The sequence below is a fragment of the Taudactylus pleione genome, unplaced genomic scaffold, assembly GCF_031769625.1.
Source record: "Taudactylus pleione unplaced genomic scaffold, aTauple2 ptg001084l, whole genome shotgun sequence".
In the NCBI taxonomy this organism is placed as follows: domain Eukaryota; kingdom Metazoa; phylum Chordata; class Amphibia; order Anura; family Myobatrachidae; genus Taudactylus; species Taudactylus pleione.
Window position 1 is genome coordinate 632,317 of NW_028285485.1, and position 18,981 is coordinate 651,297.

Genomic DNA, 18,981 nt, shown 5'->3' on the forward strand with positions numbered 1-18,981 from the left:
TATTTTACGCGTCTCTATTTTTTTTTTCTTTTTGTATGAGCGGTTCAGTACTTATCATGACCTTTGTTAAAACATATTTTCAGGATTTAATATACGTCCCTGTTGTCACTGCCTTATAACGCTTGGGCATTTATGAAGAGACTGTATAGAGCGGGACTGGGTAACGGTGGCTGTTCCGCCCTGGAGTTACGGATCTGCCTCCCTGGTTGTCGGGGCATGTTAGGAGCTGTAGTTCAACAGACGTGAGCGTAGTAGGCTGCACTCCCGCAGTGCAGGGTTTGAACGGCTTGTTTCAGTAGGAATATGCTAAATAATGTAACATGGTAGACCAGGCTATAGGAAATCCCTTTATAAGCACAAACTTAGTCCAACTTTTTTTCCTATATATTTCATAGGCATTTGGTATTTGTTCAGCTGGTGAGGTGCAAGCTCCAAGTGGGCAATTAAATTCTTACGTTGGAATTTAGCTCTTTAGAGCTATTCAATTGCTTCCCGCGACTAGCCCCAAGGCTGCACTTATCGCGGATCTCTGCTCGCACCCTCATTAGGGCTTCGGGGCTTGTCGCCACCTGACAGCTTACTAGCACTTGTGGAGCTAAATTCTGACTTACGAATTGAATCGCCCCCCCCAAGTTTGTTTTAGTTTATGCTGTAACTAAGATCAGTTCACTTACATTGTTAAACATGGTGGCATAATGAGGTACCATGCAGTCTGTTGGTATGGTAACATTGTGGTGCAAAATTAGGTATCATGTGACTGGTTGCTATGTATGGTAATACTGGTGGAATAATAAAGTACCATGGCATCAGTTGCTGTGGTTACATTGTGGTACAATAATTAGGTATAATGGTCGCTATGGTAACACTGGTGGAATAATGAAGTACCATGTAATCTGTTGCTATGGTTACATTCTACAAAACTGAGGTATAATGTGATTGGTTGATATTGTAATACTGGTGGAATGAGTTATCATGCAGTTGGCTACTATGGTAACATTATGTTACAAAAGTGAGGTTTAAAGGACAAAATTACTTTGGTCACCTTATGGTCCATTAATGAGGTATCACGCAATCGGTTGCTATGGGTTACCACACATTGCATGAAATGCTCCAGTAGTTACCTAGCAACTTATATTGTATGGAAATGGTGCGAACGGGGACATTTCTGGTTTGCATTCCACCCAAATATGTCCTACTGCACCGGACAGTGAAATGCTCATCTAAATTTGTTATTTTATTTAGTTTTTTTCCTTTTCTCCTGCCTCGTTTAATCCCTGCACAAAGTTTATGATCTGTATTCTTTTTTTTTTTTTTTTCACACCATGTGCTTGTTGTATGGGGTTGAAACTTTTTCTTCCCTCTGGTTAATTTCAGCGCTCATCTGAGAAGCTGAACAGTGAAGGCAGCTTGTTCCCTTACGAAATCAATGGTAAGTTTTTGAGAAATCTTAGTGGAGTTTTTTTTTTTTTTTACTTTCCAACGAAAGCAAAGGTGTCTGAAGGCGAAAAATCTTTTCTGTTGCAAATCAGATGCAGGAGGGAACGAGGGCTTGAAAATGCGGGTGTGCAGAGCCTGCTGGCTTAAACTGGTCCTAGAACAATGCTCAAGACTCAGTGGCTGATGGTGATTTTCTGCTTGTAAAGGGCTTTGCATATTAAAGCTGGCCTTCTTCCCCGCTGGAGGGGGGCGGGGGGGGAAATGGCATATTTCATCCCTGTCTCTGATTTTTAAGTTATTTAAATAGACAAGTTTGTAAATGACAATGGCCACTCTCAAACGTGGCCAAATTCTGTCCCCCTCCCTTTCCTCCTCCAAAAATAAGACTAAACTATAATAAGCTTCATTTTTACTAAAGTGTTACAATCAAGATTATTTAATTCTCTAGGGTGAGTACTATTAAACCTTTTGTGAATGCCGATAAAAGCTCTGCAATCTATTAAGATGTTTAATTGATTCCTAATTTGAAAGTAGACACAGAGGACCCTGGTCAATTCTTTTTCTGTTAGTACTGGACAAGCAATATAGAACCCCGAAGAACGGTGCCACCTAGTGGTCAAATTATCAGGGTAGATCGCATGATACCTGCTTGGCTTTACATAGCAGTAATAGTTGTACAAATCGTATATCACATAGAATTAGCGCTGCATTACTCAGAAAAAAGGGGTTCTACATCATGTTGACATTTAACAAAATCAAAAAATATCTGGGTCACTTGAAAGTAGTGCTAGGCTGACCAGCTGTTGATGAACTACAAGCTTTAGCATGCCCTTTGGATAGTAGTTCATACCGGGACACATTCCACAGCAGCTGGAGAGTCAGAGGTTGCTCTCCTCAGCCTTAGAGGTTTTCCACCTCCAGACGACTTTAATATATGGCGATCACGGCAATAATCACTTTTCTGGCTTCCTTTTGTGCTTTTCAGCCAGGTCTCTCTAGCTTCAGGTATACTTGTCTGTTTCCTTTTGCTGCTCTTTATATACAATGATACAGGGCACAGTTCTGTAATGTACAAGGCTGGTGGAAGCGAACGCCTCCTGATAGAACTATATGGCTGAAAGGCACAGGAGGAAGCTGGTTGAATAAAGGCATCATTTATATTTTTTTTCTTAAGTGGCTCTTGGAAGAAGGCAAGTTTCATCTAATAACTCCACGGAAGGTGAAGCCCCTTTAATGGCTCGACGGGAAGTTTGTGTTTCTATATGATGCTGCGTATGATTGGATAATGTAAAAGCAGTCTCTGCAGTGGGATAATGTTATTTATGTGCTTCTGAGAATTCCCCTTTTTTTAAATCCCCCCTTGTGCTGTTTGAGCTGCACTGGGTTTGAGTGTGATCTGTCTGCTCTGCAGTTTCGCACCTCTAAAAATGAACCCAGCACTACCGATATTACTGTACCATCACCTCTGTGTACTCTACCGGGTTTTATTGTATGTACCACTGTGTTTTCAGAATTAGGCCTCTAACATCCTATTTTTTTTCTTTTTCCTTTCTCCTTTACAGAGGACAGCCATTGGAAAATGATCGACAGGGCTTGTCCAATCAGGTCTGAACTGAACAAGAATTCAATCTTCTCCTTTCACATGTGCCCCTTTAGCCCTGGCACTCCCAGCAATTTTAATCTGCAGTGGCAGAACGAATCCTCAAATCAGGCCTTGGTATCTGGGTGGATAAGTAAACTAAACCTCAACGACAGCTTCGGTCAGCCACTGGCACCCCCTACAAAAAGACACTGCAGGTCATTGTCTGAGCCAGATGAACTGTCTCGCTGCCGGTCCCCCTGGAAACCCGGCAGCTCCAAGGTTTGGACGCCCGTGTCGAAGAGGCGATGCAACAGCGGTGGCAGTGCCACTTTGCAGCGCTGCAACAGCCACGGTAGTACCCCCCTACAGAGAAGCACAAGTATCAGCCTGCCACAAAACGCCACAGCTCTTAATAACAATATCTTCACAGTCCCCACCTGCAACACGTCTCCTGTTCCTAGGCCATCTTCTGCCAGCAGCGGCTTTGTGGACAGCAACGAAGGAAGCACAAGTTCCAGCCTACGCTGGAGCTCTGGTGGCCAATGCGAATTCAATCCAAGGAGGCGCCTCTCCTTGTCTCAGGAGCACATCACCGAACCCCGAGACCTTTTGCCTTCGGCCAACAGCACTCCCACATCTACCCCGGAGCTGAAACGGCGCCAAGGTTTGCTCAGGTGTCGCTCCCAGCCGTGTGCGTTAAATGAGAGGAAAACAAGACTAAAACGCAGGCGCGACGAAGATGTCCGGTGGAATCGGCCTTCTCTAGATTTTTTCAAAATGACACGGGTAAGTCCTCACCGGACAGGTGTCTAAAAATGTACACTTCACAGATGGCGGAGAGTATGGTGGTTTAAAGGACTAGTAAATCCTTAATGAGCTGACCTTTATGATAGGCCAAAGACCTTCAGCACACCCCACAACTTAACAGAGCTTGAGTTGCATAGCCAAGGGCTTTGTCCTGTTACTAGCCGCTGCCCTATTTGCAGATCTTGGGCACTCGTAAAGCAGGGTGATTGCACAACATACAGGGCCAAACTTTAATGGAGATAGCCTAGGACGACTCCAAACAATGTTGTCTCGTTTGTAAAAAAAAAGTATATATATTATATCCTATCTATGCTGCCCTAGACACTTTGTGGATTAGCCCAGAGGTTCCCAAACGCGGTCCTCAAGGCTCCCCAACAGTTGAGGTTTTAGAGATCCTTGGTTGAGTACAGGTGACTTGGTTAGTACCTCAGTCAATTTGATTTAACCACCTGTGCTCAACCAGGGATATGTCTAAAACCTGAGCTGTTGGGGGAACCTTGAGGGCCGCGTTTGGAAACCTCTGCATTAGCCATTATGTAAAACAAATATTCTATACAACGTGACCGGTTCTTCTTCATCTCTGGTATCTTCAGTTGAGCCAATAAGGTCCTGAAACGTTAATGTTCATTTGTATAATCCAACTTGTATTGAAGAGTTAGTGATGCTTTACATAACCAGCATATTGAGGGTCTGACAGCGTCCACTTATGTTACTGTCAGTATGCAGATAAGTAGAGGTTGGCCTGTGTCCATGCGTCTTCCTGAATGTTGGGAAATAACCGCATAAGGAGGAAATATATTTTCCTTTGACACCACCTAAATGGATTATTCCTTTACATTTCTTCAGATAGAGCAGCTGCTGGTGGTTACTAATGTGTGTCTGTGATTACATCCAACGCCCATCTTTATCCTAGCCAGCAAGTATGCATGTCCTGCTTGGAAATGACGTGTGGTTGGGTGTTAGGTCCTCGGTCTATCTCCCAGGTGGTGGGGAAGATATACAGTAACTGTGGATTAAGAACCTTTCTTTCTCTTAGTATTTTCTCGAGCCAACGTGTGAAGACTGAGAACATTGCCGTTCCCAACCATTTCGGGGGCACCTCATTCAGGATTTATGCACAGATATGTAGGTCTAGAGTTGTAGAACCCTGAGGAATGAGCGATGTCATCAGAAAGGGTCTGCCTTGCCGGGTACCTCTGTCATTGGATGTATGTGTGTGTGTATGTATGGATGTGTGTATATATATATATATATATATATATATATATATATATACTGCCCAGTGCATCTAGCCTCACATAACCCAGCTGACTTCTCACATAGGGGCCTATTTATCAACGACTTATGTCATACACGACTGATAAAACTTGCTGCGTATGTTAATGGTGCTCCAGCCAATCAGCTCCCAATTCTCATCTGTTTGAAAAATTAGTTGAGAGCTGATTGGGTAGAGCACAATTTATCACTCGTAGTGATCAAACTCGCTAAATGAGGCCCATAATGTTTGAAGATTGTGAGTGTCTCTGCGTTGTGTATGACTTAAGCCCTCCTTCCATTCCTATCATTGATGTCATTCCTTATATACTACGTGCAAAGGCTCCCCCCCCACTCGTGATGTAAATCCTGGTTTGCATATGTTACCTAACACTATGTACCGTATATCGTAGCGGCCCAAATGTAATAGTCTGCAATTTGCGGTACCGCCACGGATTCTGCGATATAGCCTTTAGATTTAAATCGGCAATTTGTGCGAAGGCAAAACCAGCTTGCTGCTTTATATCTGTCTACGTCGATGAAATTCGCACCGGCGCCCACAATTCGCAGGCTTTATTACATCTTGGTCAGGAACTTGTTCTGTGATGTATTTTTTTTTTCATATGTTTGAATTCCTCTGCTTTACATTAATAGTAACGCATACCGAAAGGGGCTCTATACTTAGAAACTGTTCTCTGAATATCAGAAGCCATTCTAAACAGGAATTACCAGCTTATAACAAATTTGACAGCAAAGCATGAAGGAGATGTTGGCTGCAGGTGAAGGCCCCGGAGGGCTGCACGTGACCTAAGGGCCGCCCATTGTCTTAGACATAAACATATGTATTAGTGTAGGCATTGCCTCGTAAATGGTAGTTACCACGGAACATTTGAGGTTACAGTCCCGTTTGTAGACTTTACACGCTGCTTATTTAGATCTGGCCCGTTAGCAGTAGCATGGATTCCTCCGGCCAGTAATCAGCCAGGGAAAAGGATATGCTTTCCAGGCCAGGAAACTGGCTGCTCTCCCTACTCTTCAGTTTTCTCATGACTGCTCCAGTATATTAAAAGGTCACAGTTTGAGGTAAATCAAGTTGCAGATTCTCAGAAAAACTTGTTCCAGTATGACTAGCCTTAAAGTGAAACCTACACTCGGTGTTGGCAGATATCTTAGGGGTCTATTTACTAAGCAGTGTTAGGAAACAGAGTGAAAAAGTGGTAAGGTACCAGCCAATCAGCTCCTAACTGCCATCTCACAGGCTGTGTTTGAAAAATGACATTTGGCAGCTGATTGGCTGGTACCTTATCACCGTTCACTTTATCTCCAACACAGCTTAGTAAATAGACCCCTTAGTGGCTGGTGAATTGACGGGCTGAACACCGGCTCAGCAAACAAAATGGCCGACCCCACTTTGCATCGTCGACCTGCCGCTTTTGGTACTTTTTAAATGAATGAAGAGGAAATGTGACCCAAGTACACCCTACTACTGTACTAGAATACAAACTCTGCAAGTGTAGTCACAGTTATGGGCCAATGTCTCATTATCAAGCTAGAAAAACAGGAAGTCCCACACTTCTTTAATTATGTGCGTTAAAGTGAAAACAGTACAGCTGCACATCTTATCTTGTGGTACTTGTTATTTATACGGTCTTAACTTAAAATGACGGACTGAAGAAGCCCAAGTTTTATCAACCTAAAACAGTGAATTTGCACTACCATAACATTGCCTTCCTGTGCCGTTAAAGTGCTGTTAATGGCACAGGAAGGCAATGTTGTGGCGGTGCCCATTCACTGCTTTAGATTGATAAAACTTGGGGTTCTTCTGTCCGCCATTTTAAGTTAAGACCGTATAAATAACAAGTACCACAAAATCCCCTTGCTGATCAAATCCCGCCACTATAGCGCCACTGTTCAGCAGCTGTTCAACAGCATTGAGAATGAGGTCGACAATGGGTAGAGACTGGGGCCTGCGGAGTAGCCTCTGTAAATACTGATTTGGTGGTGGTAAGGTTAGGTGTATGAGGACACATCTGATTTATCTCAAAGGTAAATGCTGCTTTTTTTTTATTGCCCAGTTTGCAGTGCTTGCATTCATATGACCCGTTTATTTTTTATAATGTTGAACTTCTCCGCAAAGCTGAGAATGGGTTAACAGACACTATTATGTTCTATTTGCCTACGTGACACGAGTAAAATTACACTTTGTGTAGGAAAATTGTGAGGGCTCTGCAGTTGGTGCTCGCCACCTGGAGCTGGAGTGGAAATGTCAGCCAAGGTACCGATCGGGTTTCAGCTCGAACAGACTGACATGGTCCCTGTGGTTCAAGGACCTCTTTGCTTTCCAGCTAATAGTTAAGTTAAAGACTTTAGGTAATTTCTATGGGCAGCTGTCTGACCTTGCTGAAAAATCTACGTCCCATTATCTCATCATTGTGGAAAAAGTCCCTGAGTCTTGAGAAGCTTTACTCAGTAATGACCAATCTTTGCAAACAGCGTATACGTTCAATGAACCCTATACTGTGGTTCATGCATTCAGAGGGAAATTGTATATATCTGGACTGTAGAGTACTTTGCAACTGGGCTGTACTTCAAACTATTTTGAATTTAACATCAAAATCAGCAAAGTACCACCTTGTAATCGGAGTAACAGTTACGTACATGTGGGCATTGTGTTCTATTCAATATCTGTTACCATAGTAAATAAGCAATAATAATTAAGACATTGCCTGATTTATCAATCAGCGGTTTTTAAAATCACCAACGTTTACATATTGTTAATGATGAAACCTGTTGGGTCGCAAACCCCCCCCACCCCCCAAAACTCTCTATATCTCCTAATGCTGGGTACACACTGGGATAATGTTACGATATGGCCGGAACGACATATTGTGTATACATGATATGCGCTGCACATAATACCTGACGATATTGCATCCGACCCCATTCATGTTAATGAAGGACGGAAGAAGTGATCGTCCTGTCCCATCCCGTCCCTTTTTATCGCCATTTTTTACATTCTATGCATTTATTTTTTTTAAAGGTGAAATCCTAATTCCTGGTTTGCGACATGGGAGACGCTCTGAAATAGTAGTAATCTCCCTGACTCCCTAAAGAGTCTCTCAATCTCCCTGATTGCACCCTACCCCCATTATGAAGCTTATATACAAAAAAAACAGATTTTTCTACTTCAGGGTCCATAGGGTATCCACAGGATACCTTGGGGTATAGGTGTGACGTCAGTCGCAGGGCACCAAAGAGTTAAGCTTTCAGCCTCCCAGGATGCACTAGGTCCCCCTCCTATACCCCGCCCCCGGGCCAAGGCACCTCAGTTTAGTTTGGTGCCCGGCCGGAGTCGGGTGCACCTGTTGGAGTGGGGGCTAGAAGAGCCCCTGAAGCTTTTTCTTCATGCAGCTGTGGCTGCACATCTGGATGAACAGCATGGACAGTCAGTCCTGACGTCCATGCTGTCTTCCCTACACCCCGCCGGTACCAGAACGCCGGTACTGATCCGGGGATGCTGGTGGGCGTCTGGGGTCACAGCTAGCGGTGACCCCAGATGCTCTGGACCATGGCCGGATTCAAGGGGGACAGAGGTAAGCAGCGGGGTCCCGCGGTGGGTCCCCGCTGATCACATGGTCCTAAGTCCCCAGGCAGGGGGCTCCCTGGGGACTGGCTGCAGCGTGGAGCCAGGCGACCAACCTGCGCTTCCACTACCCCCTGGGACAGCGGACCGCAGCAGAGCGGAAGCGCTGCGGCGTCCCAGGGGTTAAATGCATGCCAGGGGAGCGCGCCTTCCCTGTCTCACAGCCGGCGCCTCCCCCGCTGCACACAGCCCTCTCTGCATGCTGCCGACTGGTCCTGTGGCAGCGCTCCTCCCCCAGGCCAGCCTCCTCTCTGCTCCTCGGCGGCCATCTTCTCCAGAACGCATGGTGAACGCTGCTGGAAGCGCTGGACGGAAGCATCGTGGTCTGGGTCCCCCCGCATACCTCTCCTCCGCTGTGGCTCAGGTCTGTGTATGCAGCGCTGTGTCCTACCAGGCCCTGTGTCTGTGTAGTTGAGTGATCAGCGCTGTTAGTGCAGGAATTGTTATTTCTCTGCATTGTATGTGACTGTGCTAGCGCTGCCTGTAACTTTTCTTCTCTAAACTGTCAGCTTTATTACTGTCCCTGTTCTTCTGCTAAAGCCCTTGCGGTGCGGTGCTGCAGGGTGGTCTCTCGCCTATTTAATACTTAATTGGTGAGAGAGGTCACATACGTGGTGCCATCATGTCTGAAAGTGATTTTCCCCTCCGGCTACAGTGTACCACGTGCAAAGTACCGTTAGCGGAGGGGGAGGGTAGCGCGGAGGGCCTTTGCCGGCAGTGTTTGTCCATGGCGCGGCCTATTACGGTTACAGCACCGGTACAGGAGCCGCCCTGGGCTTGTTTCGCTCAGGCGTTAACAGCTTTAGTGGGCCAGTTAGCTCCGCAGCCCGCGTTTACTCCGATGGGTTTGTCCCAGCAGTCTGTGGTGTCGTCACCCATGCAGGGGTTCCCACGACAATTGGTGGTACCCCACAGTCTCCCTATTTCCCCGCTCCCGGGTTCTCAGGAGCCAGCGTGGGTTAACTCCCTGACGAGTTCTGTACAGCACTTGTAGGATGTGTTGCAAGGGGAGTCTGTGATGCGGCCTCATAAAAGGCCGGTGGCGTCTCTGTCCGCTCCTTATGAGGATGACGAAGGGACGTCTGATGATGGGGAGATTCTGGATCCTTACGATCAGGAACCTCTCCATACTAAGGACGCTGATGCTAAGTCCAAAGTATATATTCCTGGACTTATTCGGGCGGTCCGCACAGCCTTGGTGATTGAGGACGAAGTTCCCCCAGCGGCTAAATCTAAGTATGCCTTTTTCAAAGATGTGAAGGGCGATGCCACAGTCTTTCCTCTTTCGGGTCAGTTGGTGGACCATTTAGAGGAGGCGTGGAAACAACCTGGCAAAAGATACCAGCCGCAGAGACGCCTGGCGGTGGCTTATCCGTTCGCGGATAATTATTTTGCTAAGTGGGAATCCCCTCCACAGGTGGATTCTCACGTGACCCGTCTTGTCCGTAGTGCCACATTGCCGATGCCATCCATGTCCTCCCTTAAGGATGCTACGGACCGCAAGGTAGAAATCTGCCTGAAGTCCGCTTATTCCCTTGCAGGGGGGGCAGCACGGCCGGCTATGGCCATTTGCTGGGTTGCCAGAGCGATGGAGCGCTGGGCGGATTCATTAGAGGCTTCTTTTGAATCCGACTGTCCGGCCAAACAGGCGGAGTTGATTGGCAATCTCCGTGATTCGGCCACCTACATCAACGAGGCGGCTCTAGACATTAGTACTCTGGTGTCAGAATTTCTTCAGCAGCGGTAGCTGCTCGTCGCACCTTGTGGCTGCGATCCTGGAAGGCGGACGCAGATTCCAAGAAAGGTCTGGAAGCGTTGCCGTTTACCGGAGAAGTTCTCTTCGGTCCGGATCTGGATAAGATTGTGGCCACGCTGGCGGCAGCCAAATCTGCTTGTCTCCTGTCGGCCGCTGCTCCTTCTGGTTCGGGACCATCGTCCTTTCGGTCATCTAGGGCCCAGGGCAGGCCCAAACCACAGTCGTTTCCTCGACAGGCTGGCCCTAAGAAATCGGTCAAGCCCCGGAAGCAGGCATGGAGTACCAGACGTCCGGCCCCCAAGCCAGATGACAAGCCTGCGGCCTGACGGTCCGGGCCTCCCTTTGGGGGATCCCAGGGTGGGAGGCCGCCTGCTACAGTTCGCCCAGTGTTGGTCGACCACTACGACAGACACTTGGGTTCTGGAGGTGGTTTCCCACGGATACGCCCTCTCCTTCCGGCACAGACCCCCGGCTCGCTTCTTCACCACGGGTCTCCCATCAGACCGGAACAAGGCTACGGAGCTGCGGAAGGTATTGCACACTATGCTCCAGGCTGGAGTTATAGTGGCTGTTCCATTCTCCCAGAGGGGCCAGGGTTTCTATTCAAATCTATTTTTGGTACAGAAACCCAATGGGTCATATCGTCCGATTCTCAAACTCAAAGCACTCAAGTCTTTGCGGGTCCCGAAGTTTCGGATGGAGACCCTACGGTCCATCATTCTGGCGCTGGAACCTGGGGACTACTTGGTGTCATTGGACATACAGGACGCTTACCTGCATGTCCCTATTCTTTTGCGCCATCAACAGTTCCTCAGGTTTGCAATCCGCAGCGACCACTTCCAGTTTCGGGCGTTACCTTTTGGCCTGGCAACAGCACCACGTGTTTTCACCAAGGTGATGGCGGTCATGGCGGCTTCTCTGCGGCTGCAGGGAGTCCGCACGTTGCCGTATTTGGACGACCTGTTATTGGTGGCAGGATCTCCAGAGCTCCTGTTACGCCACTTGGACCTGACCATTGCACTGCTGCAACGGCACGGCTGGCTAATCAACTGGCAGAAGTCCACTCTAATCCCGTCTTGGAGGATTCTGCATCTTGGAGCCTTATTGGACTCGAGACAGCAAAGGATCTTCGTGACGGAGGACAAGATCTCTGCTTTACAGTCAAGGGTGCGCAGTTGCCTGCACAGCCGCCGGGTGTCCTTACACTCGGCGATGAGGTTACTGGGCTCCATGGTGTCGGTGTTCGACATGGTGGAATACGCCCAGTTTCACTCCAGACCTCTGCAGCACCTGATCCTGTCCAAGTGGAACAGGCTGCCTCAGTCTCTGAAGTCCCAGACGATTGTGCTCACCCAGGAGGTTCGCCTGTCCCTTGCGTGGTGGTTACAGACGACCCACCTCAACAAGGGACGTCCGTTCTGGGTTCCAAATTGGGTCCTGTTGACAACGGACGCCAGTCTTCGGGGCTGGGGAGCAGTTTCGGGTCCACACTTGTTCCAGGGCAGGTGGACGCCGACAGAAGCGGAGCTTCCAATAAATATCTTGGAACTCCGTGCGGTCTTCAATGCTCTCCAGCAGGCACAGCGGTATCTCCAGGGTCGCCCGGTGCAGGTCCAGTCGGACAACGCTACCACCGTGGCCTACATAAACAGGCAAGGAGGAACTCGCAGTCGGGCGGCTCTCGTAGAGGTCTCTCGGATCCTGGTTTGGGCGGAGCGCAATCTTCCGGCCATATCAGCGGTCTTCATCCCGGGAGTGCTAAATTGGGAGGCGGACTTTCTAAGTCGCCAGGACGTTCATCCGGGGGAATGGTCCCTGCACCCGGACGTTTTTCAACTACTGGTGGACAGGTGGGGTCTTCCAGAAATCGACCTCATGGCGTCCCGGCACAACAACAAGTTGCCGGTGTACGGGTCTCGCACAAGAGACGAAGGGGCGTCTCTGGTGGATGCTCTGTCCGTCCGGTGGACGTTCCGGTTCGCATACCTGTTCCCTCCGGTCTCCCTTCTTCCACGGGTAATCCGGAAATTCAAACAGGAAGGAGGGACGCTCCTGTTGATGGCTCCCGCGTGGTCCAGACGGCACTGGTTCTCAGACCTTCAGGGTCTGTCCGTGGACAGTCCTCTGCGGTTGCCGCTACGACCGGACCTTCTGTCTCAGGGTCCTTGCCTTCACCCGGACCTGACTCGGCTGTCTTTGACGGCGTGGCTGTTGAGACGGCCATGCTGAGGTCCCGGGGGTTTTCCAGCTCTGTGGTGCGTACCATGTTACGAGCTCGGAAACCGTCTTCCGCGAGGATATACCATCGCGTGTGGCATACGTTCTTCCAGTGGTGTCGACCGAGAGGTTATGCACCGCGGGAGTTTCGTCTGTCTCGGATTCTCGCCTTCCTGCAAGCGGGACTAGATCATGGGCTTCGCCTTGCTTCTTTGAAGGTACAGGTTTCGGCCCTATCTGTCTGGTTTCACCGTAGGATTGCTACAATCCCGGATGTGCGCACCTTTATGCAGGGTGTTCTCCGCATTCAGCCGCCCTTTGTTCCACCTGTGGCGCCTTGGGATTTGGCTGTGGTCCTGAGGGCTCTCCAAGGACCGCCGTTTGAACCACTGGGCTCAGTGGATCTTAAATGGCTAACAGCTAAGACTGTTTTCCTTCTGGCCATTGCTTCGGCCAGACGTGTTTCTGAGTTAGGGGCTCTTTCTTGTAGACCCCCTTTCTTGGTTTTTTTATGGGAACAGGGCAGTGCTCCGCACTCGGCCCGAGTTTCTTCCCAAAGTTGTTTCCCAGTTTCATGTTAACGAGGAAATAGTTGTTCCGGCCTTTAACTCACCGGGTCTTTCCATGGGTGAGGCCTCTTTGGATGTTGTGCGGGCCTTAAGGACTTATGTTGACCGCACTTCTTCGTTTAGGAAGTCGGACGCTTTGTTTGTCCTCTATGGCTTCCGTAAAAAGGGTTGGCCTGCTTCAAAGCAAACTTTGGCAGCCTGGATCCGTATGGCTATTTCTGAAGCTTATCTTCATGAAGGCCTACCGGTCCCTCCTTCTCTGAAGGCTCATTCCACTAGGTCTGTGGGTCCTTCGTGGGCAGCTCGACGTGGTGCCTCGGCAGTTCAGATCTGCAAGGCTGCTACGTGGTCTTCTGTCCATACCTTTGTGAGGTATTACAGGTTTGACACCTTCGCCTCTCAGGATGCTTCCTTCGGGCGGCGGATTCTCCTTTCTGCACAGGAGCGTCCCCACCCTTAAAGGATACTGCTTTGGGACATCCCCAAGGTATCCTGTGGATACCCTATGGACCCTGAAGTAGAAAATATGAGATATGGTAAGAACTTACCCTTGTTATCTCTATTTCTACGAAGTCCATAGGGTTCCACAGGACTCCCGCCCTGTCGCACCTGTGCTGCAGATGGGCTTTGCTCTGGTCACCGGTTTTCCGTCTCCCTCTGGTGAGAATGTGATTCTTGTATGTGTCCAGATCTTTGTTCTCTCTCTTCCTTCTCCTCCTCCGGCCTATGGCTTGGTAACTAACTGAGGTGCCTTGGCCCGGGGGCGGGGTATAGGAGGGGGACCTAGTGCATCCTGGGAGGCTGAAAGCTTAACTCTTTGGTGCCCTGCGACTGACGTCACACCCCAAGGTATCCTGTGGAACCCTATGGACTTCGTAGAAATAGAGATAACAAGGGTAAGTTCTTACCATATCTCATATTATACATTAAAATGGGAACTTTGGTATCATTTCCCTGCATTGGTTATAAGGCACAATGATCCCTATGGCTACATGTATTTTCTGAGAAGTATCAGTGTGTTTTATTTTCCAATTCGATATTACTAACTGCTTTGGGGCTCATTTACATTTAGTTTACGCCAACTTTAACTCGCACTTAAAGGTGTGGGTTTCACAATCTCCCTGAAATGTTTTTTCAAAAGTAGGAGAGTATGGCTTGTGACATGCCGCTGAGGGTTTGTCACATGAGAAAAGCAATACAGGTTGGAAGGGAGAGAGATTTATAAAAAACTTAGGGCCCTATTCAATTTGAGGCGAAAAGTCCAGAACCGCGATACTTTTTCGCCGATGACATTATTTTCACCTGTTTTTCTTTTACCCCTATTCAATTTGAAAGACTCTCCGCCTAGGCGGAAAGTCAATGCAATGTACTAGGCGAAAAGGTTTCGCCTATGAATACCAGGCGGAAAAAAGTGCAGAATTGGGGTTTTGGGGTGCAAAGTTACGGGAACCCCCGTGCAGCCTTCAGACAGTCCCCCAAAGGTAAACTGTGTAATTAAAAAAAAAAAAAAAACACTTAAGGACACCCCAGAAAATGACTTTGAAAAAGGGGGCGAAAAAAAAATAATTGGGGGTACAAAGTTAAAAACTAGCGATCTTGACTGGGGGGGGGGGGGGGTTCCCCAAGTATGCCCCAAGTGTTTTTTTGATTGCAGGTGCTTGCGGAAGGTGGATTTTTCACGATTTTTTCAACTTCACTTTAGCAACTTTTAAATATGCTGGCCCCCATTTTGAAGTACCCCAAATTTGCTGGGATAAGTTATTTTCTGCAAAAAACCTCCTGAATACTATTCTGCACCATGTATAGAAAACGCTATTTAGCAGTTATCGAGCCCGTTTAAAAACACCAAATACCTTCAGCAAGCCAAATCGTGGGGTACCATAGGGAACCCCCATGTCAGAGCATCTTTTGGGGGGGGTGTCAGGCTGATTTCCCCAAATCTGACACTAGTTTCCGCCTGTTGAAGTTTCGCCAGGTCCCGTTTTCACGTACTCTCAAATTGAATACGGGGTAAAGCGGGCACGCATGCGGTACTTTTCCGCCTACAAAACAAGCGAAGTAGGCGAAAAGTCCGGGCCGCGAAAAAGTATCTGGGCTCATATTGAATACGGGCCTTAGTGGGAAAAGCTGAAAGCAATGAGAACCCGGACAGCTGGGGAGATTTATGTGGAACGGTTACTTGCATAACGGCTGTAATATGTGATCTAATGCAGCTGCGCTGCCCGGAGAGTGTAAAGGAGGTGAACAGTTGGGCAATCTCACTGCACATCTATTTATTTCTGTACCAAGCCCTCCAGCTTAATGCACTTTACTTGGCTCTGTCTCGTGTTTATTTGTATATCCATAACTGAAAGATCTATGTTATTTGGTCTGGATCCGGTTTATATACATTATGCTGCTCAAAACCATGTGGTTGCACTTAATAGCCAGAGATCAATCATGTCAACCGTTTCGGAATGAAATGTTTTTCCCCTCTGCTTGAATTCTGGTAGTGATTGAAACTCTCACATGGCTCGTGCAATATAAACCCATAAAGGAAGAGCTAGATAAAGGTCTTCTGCTTTCAGCGGGCTGTGAGTCATTTCCCCAAAGTTAACTTTCCAGATGACAGAAGCGTTGTGGTATCGTACATATGACAGGGGCTGGCAATCGCTATATTTTATTAATATGGTAAGCGTAGCCACCCTATCAGCTGTGTGGTAGTGTCTTTGCAGCTGATAGCTGCTGCTGTTAAACCGCTGCAAAAAGGATGTATGATTTTGACATTTTGGGGTAGATTTAACAAAAAATTTCTAAAAATGCCAACCAATCCGATTCTAGCTATCACTTATCTAGTACAATCTATAAAATCCTAGCTGGTGCCTGATTGGATCCTACGGCCGACAGTTCCAATTTTCATTTTTAGATGTTTTTGTGGCTCTTAATCCTGTTTGGTCTATATACCCCGCCCTATGCACGCTAACTTCAATGAAAAGCCCTGCTGGCTTCATACTTTTACTCCATAGCATTAGGTGTGCTAGTGCAGGATTGGCTGACCCCGGTGTAATGGCAGTCTTCCTTCTGGATTTTGTACCAGAAGTTGTGGGGTGGCATGAGTCCCAAATTGGTGGTACAGATTTGCCCTATTTTCTATTTAGGCCCGTTTACTGGAGCAAAAAATATCCTGACAGAATTTTTTTTTTTCCAGTGTTAGTTGGAATTTAATAATGTTTTAATTTATTGTTTCTCTCCAGACTGACACACACATATGGCCTTTAAGGCTTAAATGTAAAATATTAAATAAAAAAATATATGTAGCTAGGTTTTCTACAGTCCAAAATGATTTAATACATATTCTGTGCATGTATAATGCAGATAAAAGGCACCTGTCATGGTTCTCTACTTTTGATCCACCTATTTCAAGCAATTACAAATGATTGTTATATTAGACAGTAAAGTAGACCTTGCAGCCCACCAATCGGATCTCCTGTTAGAAATTGGATACGGGCACATCGTTCCCTTAAACCTGCAGATGTCTGGTCAGTAGGAGATAAAAATAAATCCCCTTTTAGGAATATTTATGGCTTCCGTTGGATCAGGGGTGGGGAACCTTTTTTCTGCCGAGGGCCATTTTGATATATATAACATTAGTTGCGGGCTCTTTGGCAGGCCACGCCCCCTCCGTGTGACGTCACACGGGGCAGGGCCACAATCAACGGTGATTACAGAAATGCCTGGAGCATCCTGAGGATGCTCCGGGGAGCTATAAAAACAACGGTGTGACCATCTGAAGCTTCCTAAGGACACTCCAAGCGGCACTGCTGCATAGATCTGGCTGCAGGGTGCCATTGTAGACACCCTGCTAGCCAGATGGCTAGCAGGAAAAAGCTCCAGGGGCCAGACCAAATGATTCCACGGGCCTTATACGGCCCCCGGGCCTGAGGTTCCCCATCCCTGCGTTAGATGCTTGGTGAAATGTATCTTGTGTTTTAGATCGAAACGTACTTGTGGTGGAGGACAAGATACGATCGCGGTTGCCCAGGGCACTTGTGTTGTCGTCTCCTTGAGGACAGAGTATGAAGCCCATCCATTCATTGGCAACCAAGCGATGTTGCTGAGACAGATAAACCCTTTTTGATCACCGCTCCACAGAAACCTATAAAACCTTTTTAATTCAGCAAGATGAAGACTAACCCTCACACACTCATCGCTGTTGCAGTGTGTGCAGAATAATATAGTCCGGCCTGCAACAGCTTGTCTGTGGCCTAATTGCCGCTATGTGCCCACGATCACTTTGGCGAGCCAGCTGTGTCATTCATTCTGACACTGCTGGCTTGTGCTATAGACAGTGCGCTCGTTCCTTTCATGGGATGTCTCACCCAGCTGTGCCCTCAGGTGTTAACGGCTTAGGACGTCATGTCTAATTGCGGTTTAATTTGTTTCAATACATTTTGATGTGGGACTCTTGGTCCAGTGACAGTGTTCAGAAAATTGACTTTATTGTTCCCCTGTGAGGAAATGTGTGTTCCGCACCTATTATTATGTGGCTCTCTGCCACATTGCAAAGGTATGTATGGGGATGTGCAGCAATTTTTGTGGCTTACTTTACACCCTGAAGTAACTTTAGTGGGTAAATGACTTGAAACCAAGCTAAACTTTCCCAGATTGTGTGTTCAGTGACTGTATCTCCTTTCGTTTGGAATAATGTCTAAATTCCTCAGCCTGTGTTTGTTTGGTACAAAATCACTATGACTCGAATTTTAACCACTAAACCCCTACTTCCTCCTTTGTATTTTTTTGATTTACAAAACACCAGTGCAGAACAAACAGTCATTATAAGAGGTTACTATAGCAGCTGTGTGCGCCTTAGAGGAATAACACATACACATAGATAAATATGAAATTTATATTTTGGCACATACGATCATTGCACAAAAAGTGTGTGTTATCCTGAACCTGATTCCAGCCATCAGAAAATGAAAGCAAATAGGTGTGTAGGCCTTGCAGCCAAAGCGTTTCCCACGCTGCATAAAACTTTGCTCAGAGATGGAAACATTACAGAACGGCATCAGAGCCAAGTAATTGTGCAAAGTTATTTCATTTCATATACGCACGGCAAGGCCCAGCTTTACGGAGCATGAAATGCCACCAGCAGTAACAGGCAGCTTGTCCGTTCGGCGTCTAATGTTACACGCGGGGCAGGCCGTGTTATGTCAGGGAGCATACGTGTTTTGGCACAGGTGTATGCACCATTCAGGTAATCATCTGCCCCTATTGTATGAATGTTTGCATGTGAAGCCCTTTTTGAATGTGGACCCATGATGTGCCCATTCCAGCGGCTCGATTTTATTTGAATGCGAGAGCTACCTTGCGCCTCATGCCTCACTCATGTCACTAGTGCTTAGGGAATGGATAGTCTTTTATTGTGGTTTAGCCCAAAGAATGGAGCCTCTGGGATGTTACCGGGTTTCTGTGCAGGTGCAGTCATTTTGGCTACCGGCATAATAGGCAGTGCTGTATTTTTTGAACTTTTTCATTTTGGGTGCAGATTTGTAGCGTTACCTAATTGTTCTCTGCACGCCTCAGCGAAATGTTTAAATTCCATAGAGGAAATGCTGCAATGTCTGTGACCCATAACATGCGAGGCTTCCTTTTTATCCTTTCTGAGAGCAAACGTCTGTGTTTATTGTACAGAGACTGGTGGCGATGGAGGTATTTTTGCAACCACTCAGGCAGT

The 18,981-nt window shown here is 47.3% G+C and overlaps 1 protein-coding gene across 3 annotated transcripts in view; it reads left to right on the forward strand.

Moving 5' to 3' along the window:
* Positions 1–18,981, forward strand: part of FAM53A (family with sequence similarity 53 member A) — a 62,081-nt gene that overhangs the window by 25,751 nt on the left and 17,349 nt on the right. For 2 of the 3 annotated variants that reach the window (XM_088461632.1, XM_088461633.1), the window contains exons 3-4: positions 1,375–1,429; positions 3,000–3,805. In XM_088461632.1, the coding sequence (XP_088317758.1) occupies positions 1,375–1,429; positions 3,000–3,805 (861 nt within the window). The remainder of the gene's footprint in view (positions 1–1,374; positions 1,430–2,999; positions 3,806–18,981) is intronic. The other variant, XM_088461634.1, reaches the window with a different exon arrangement.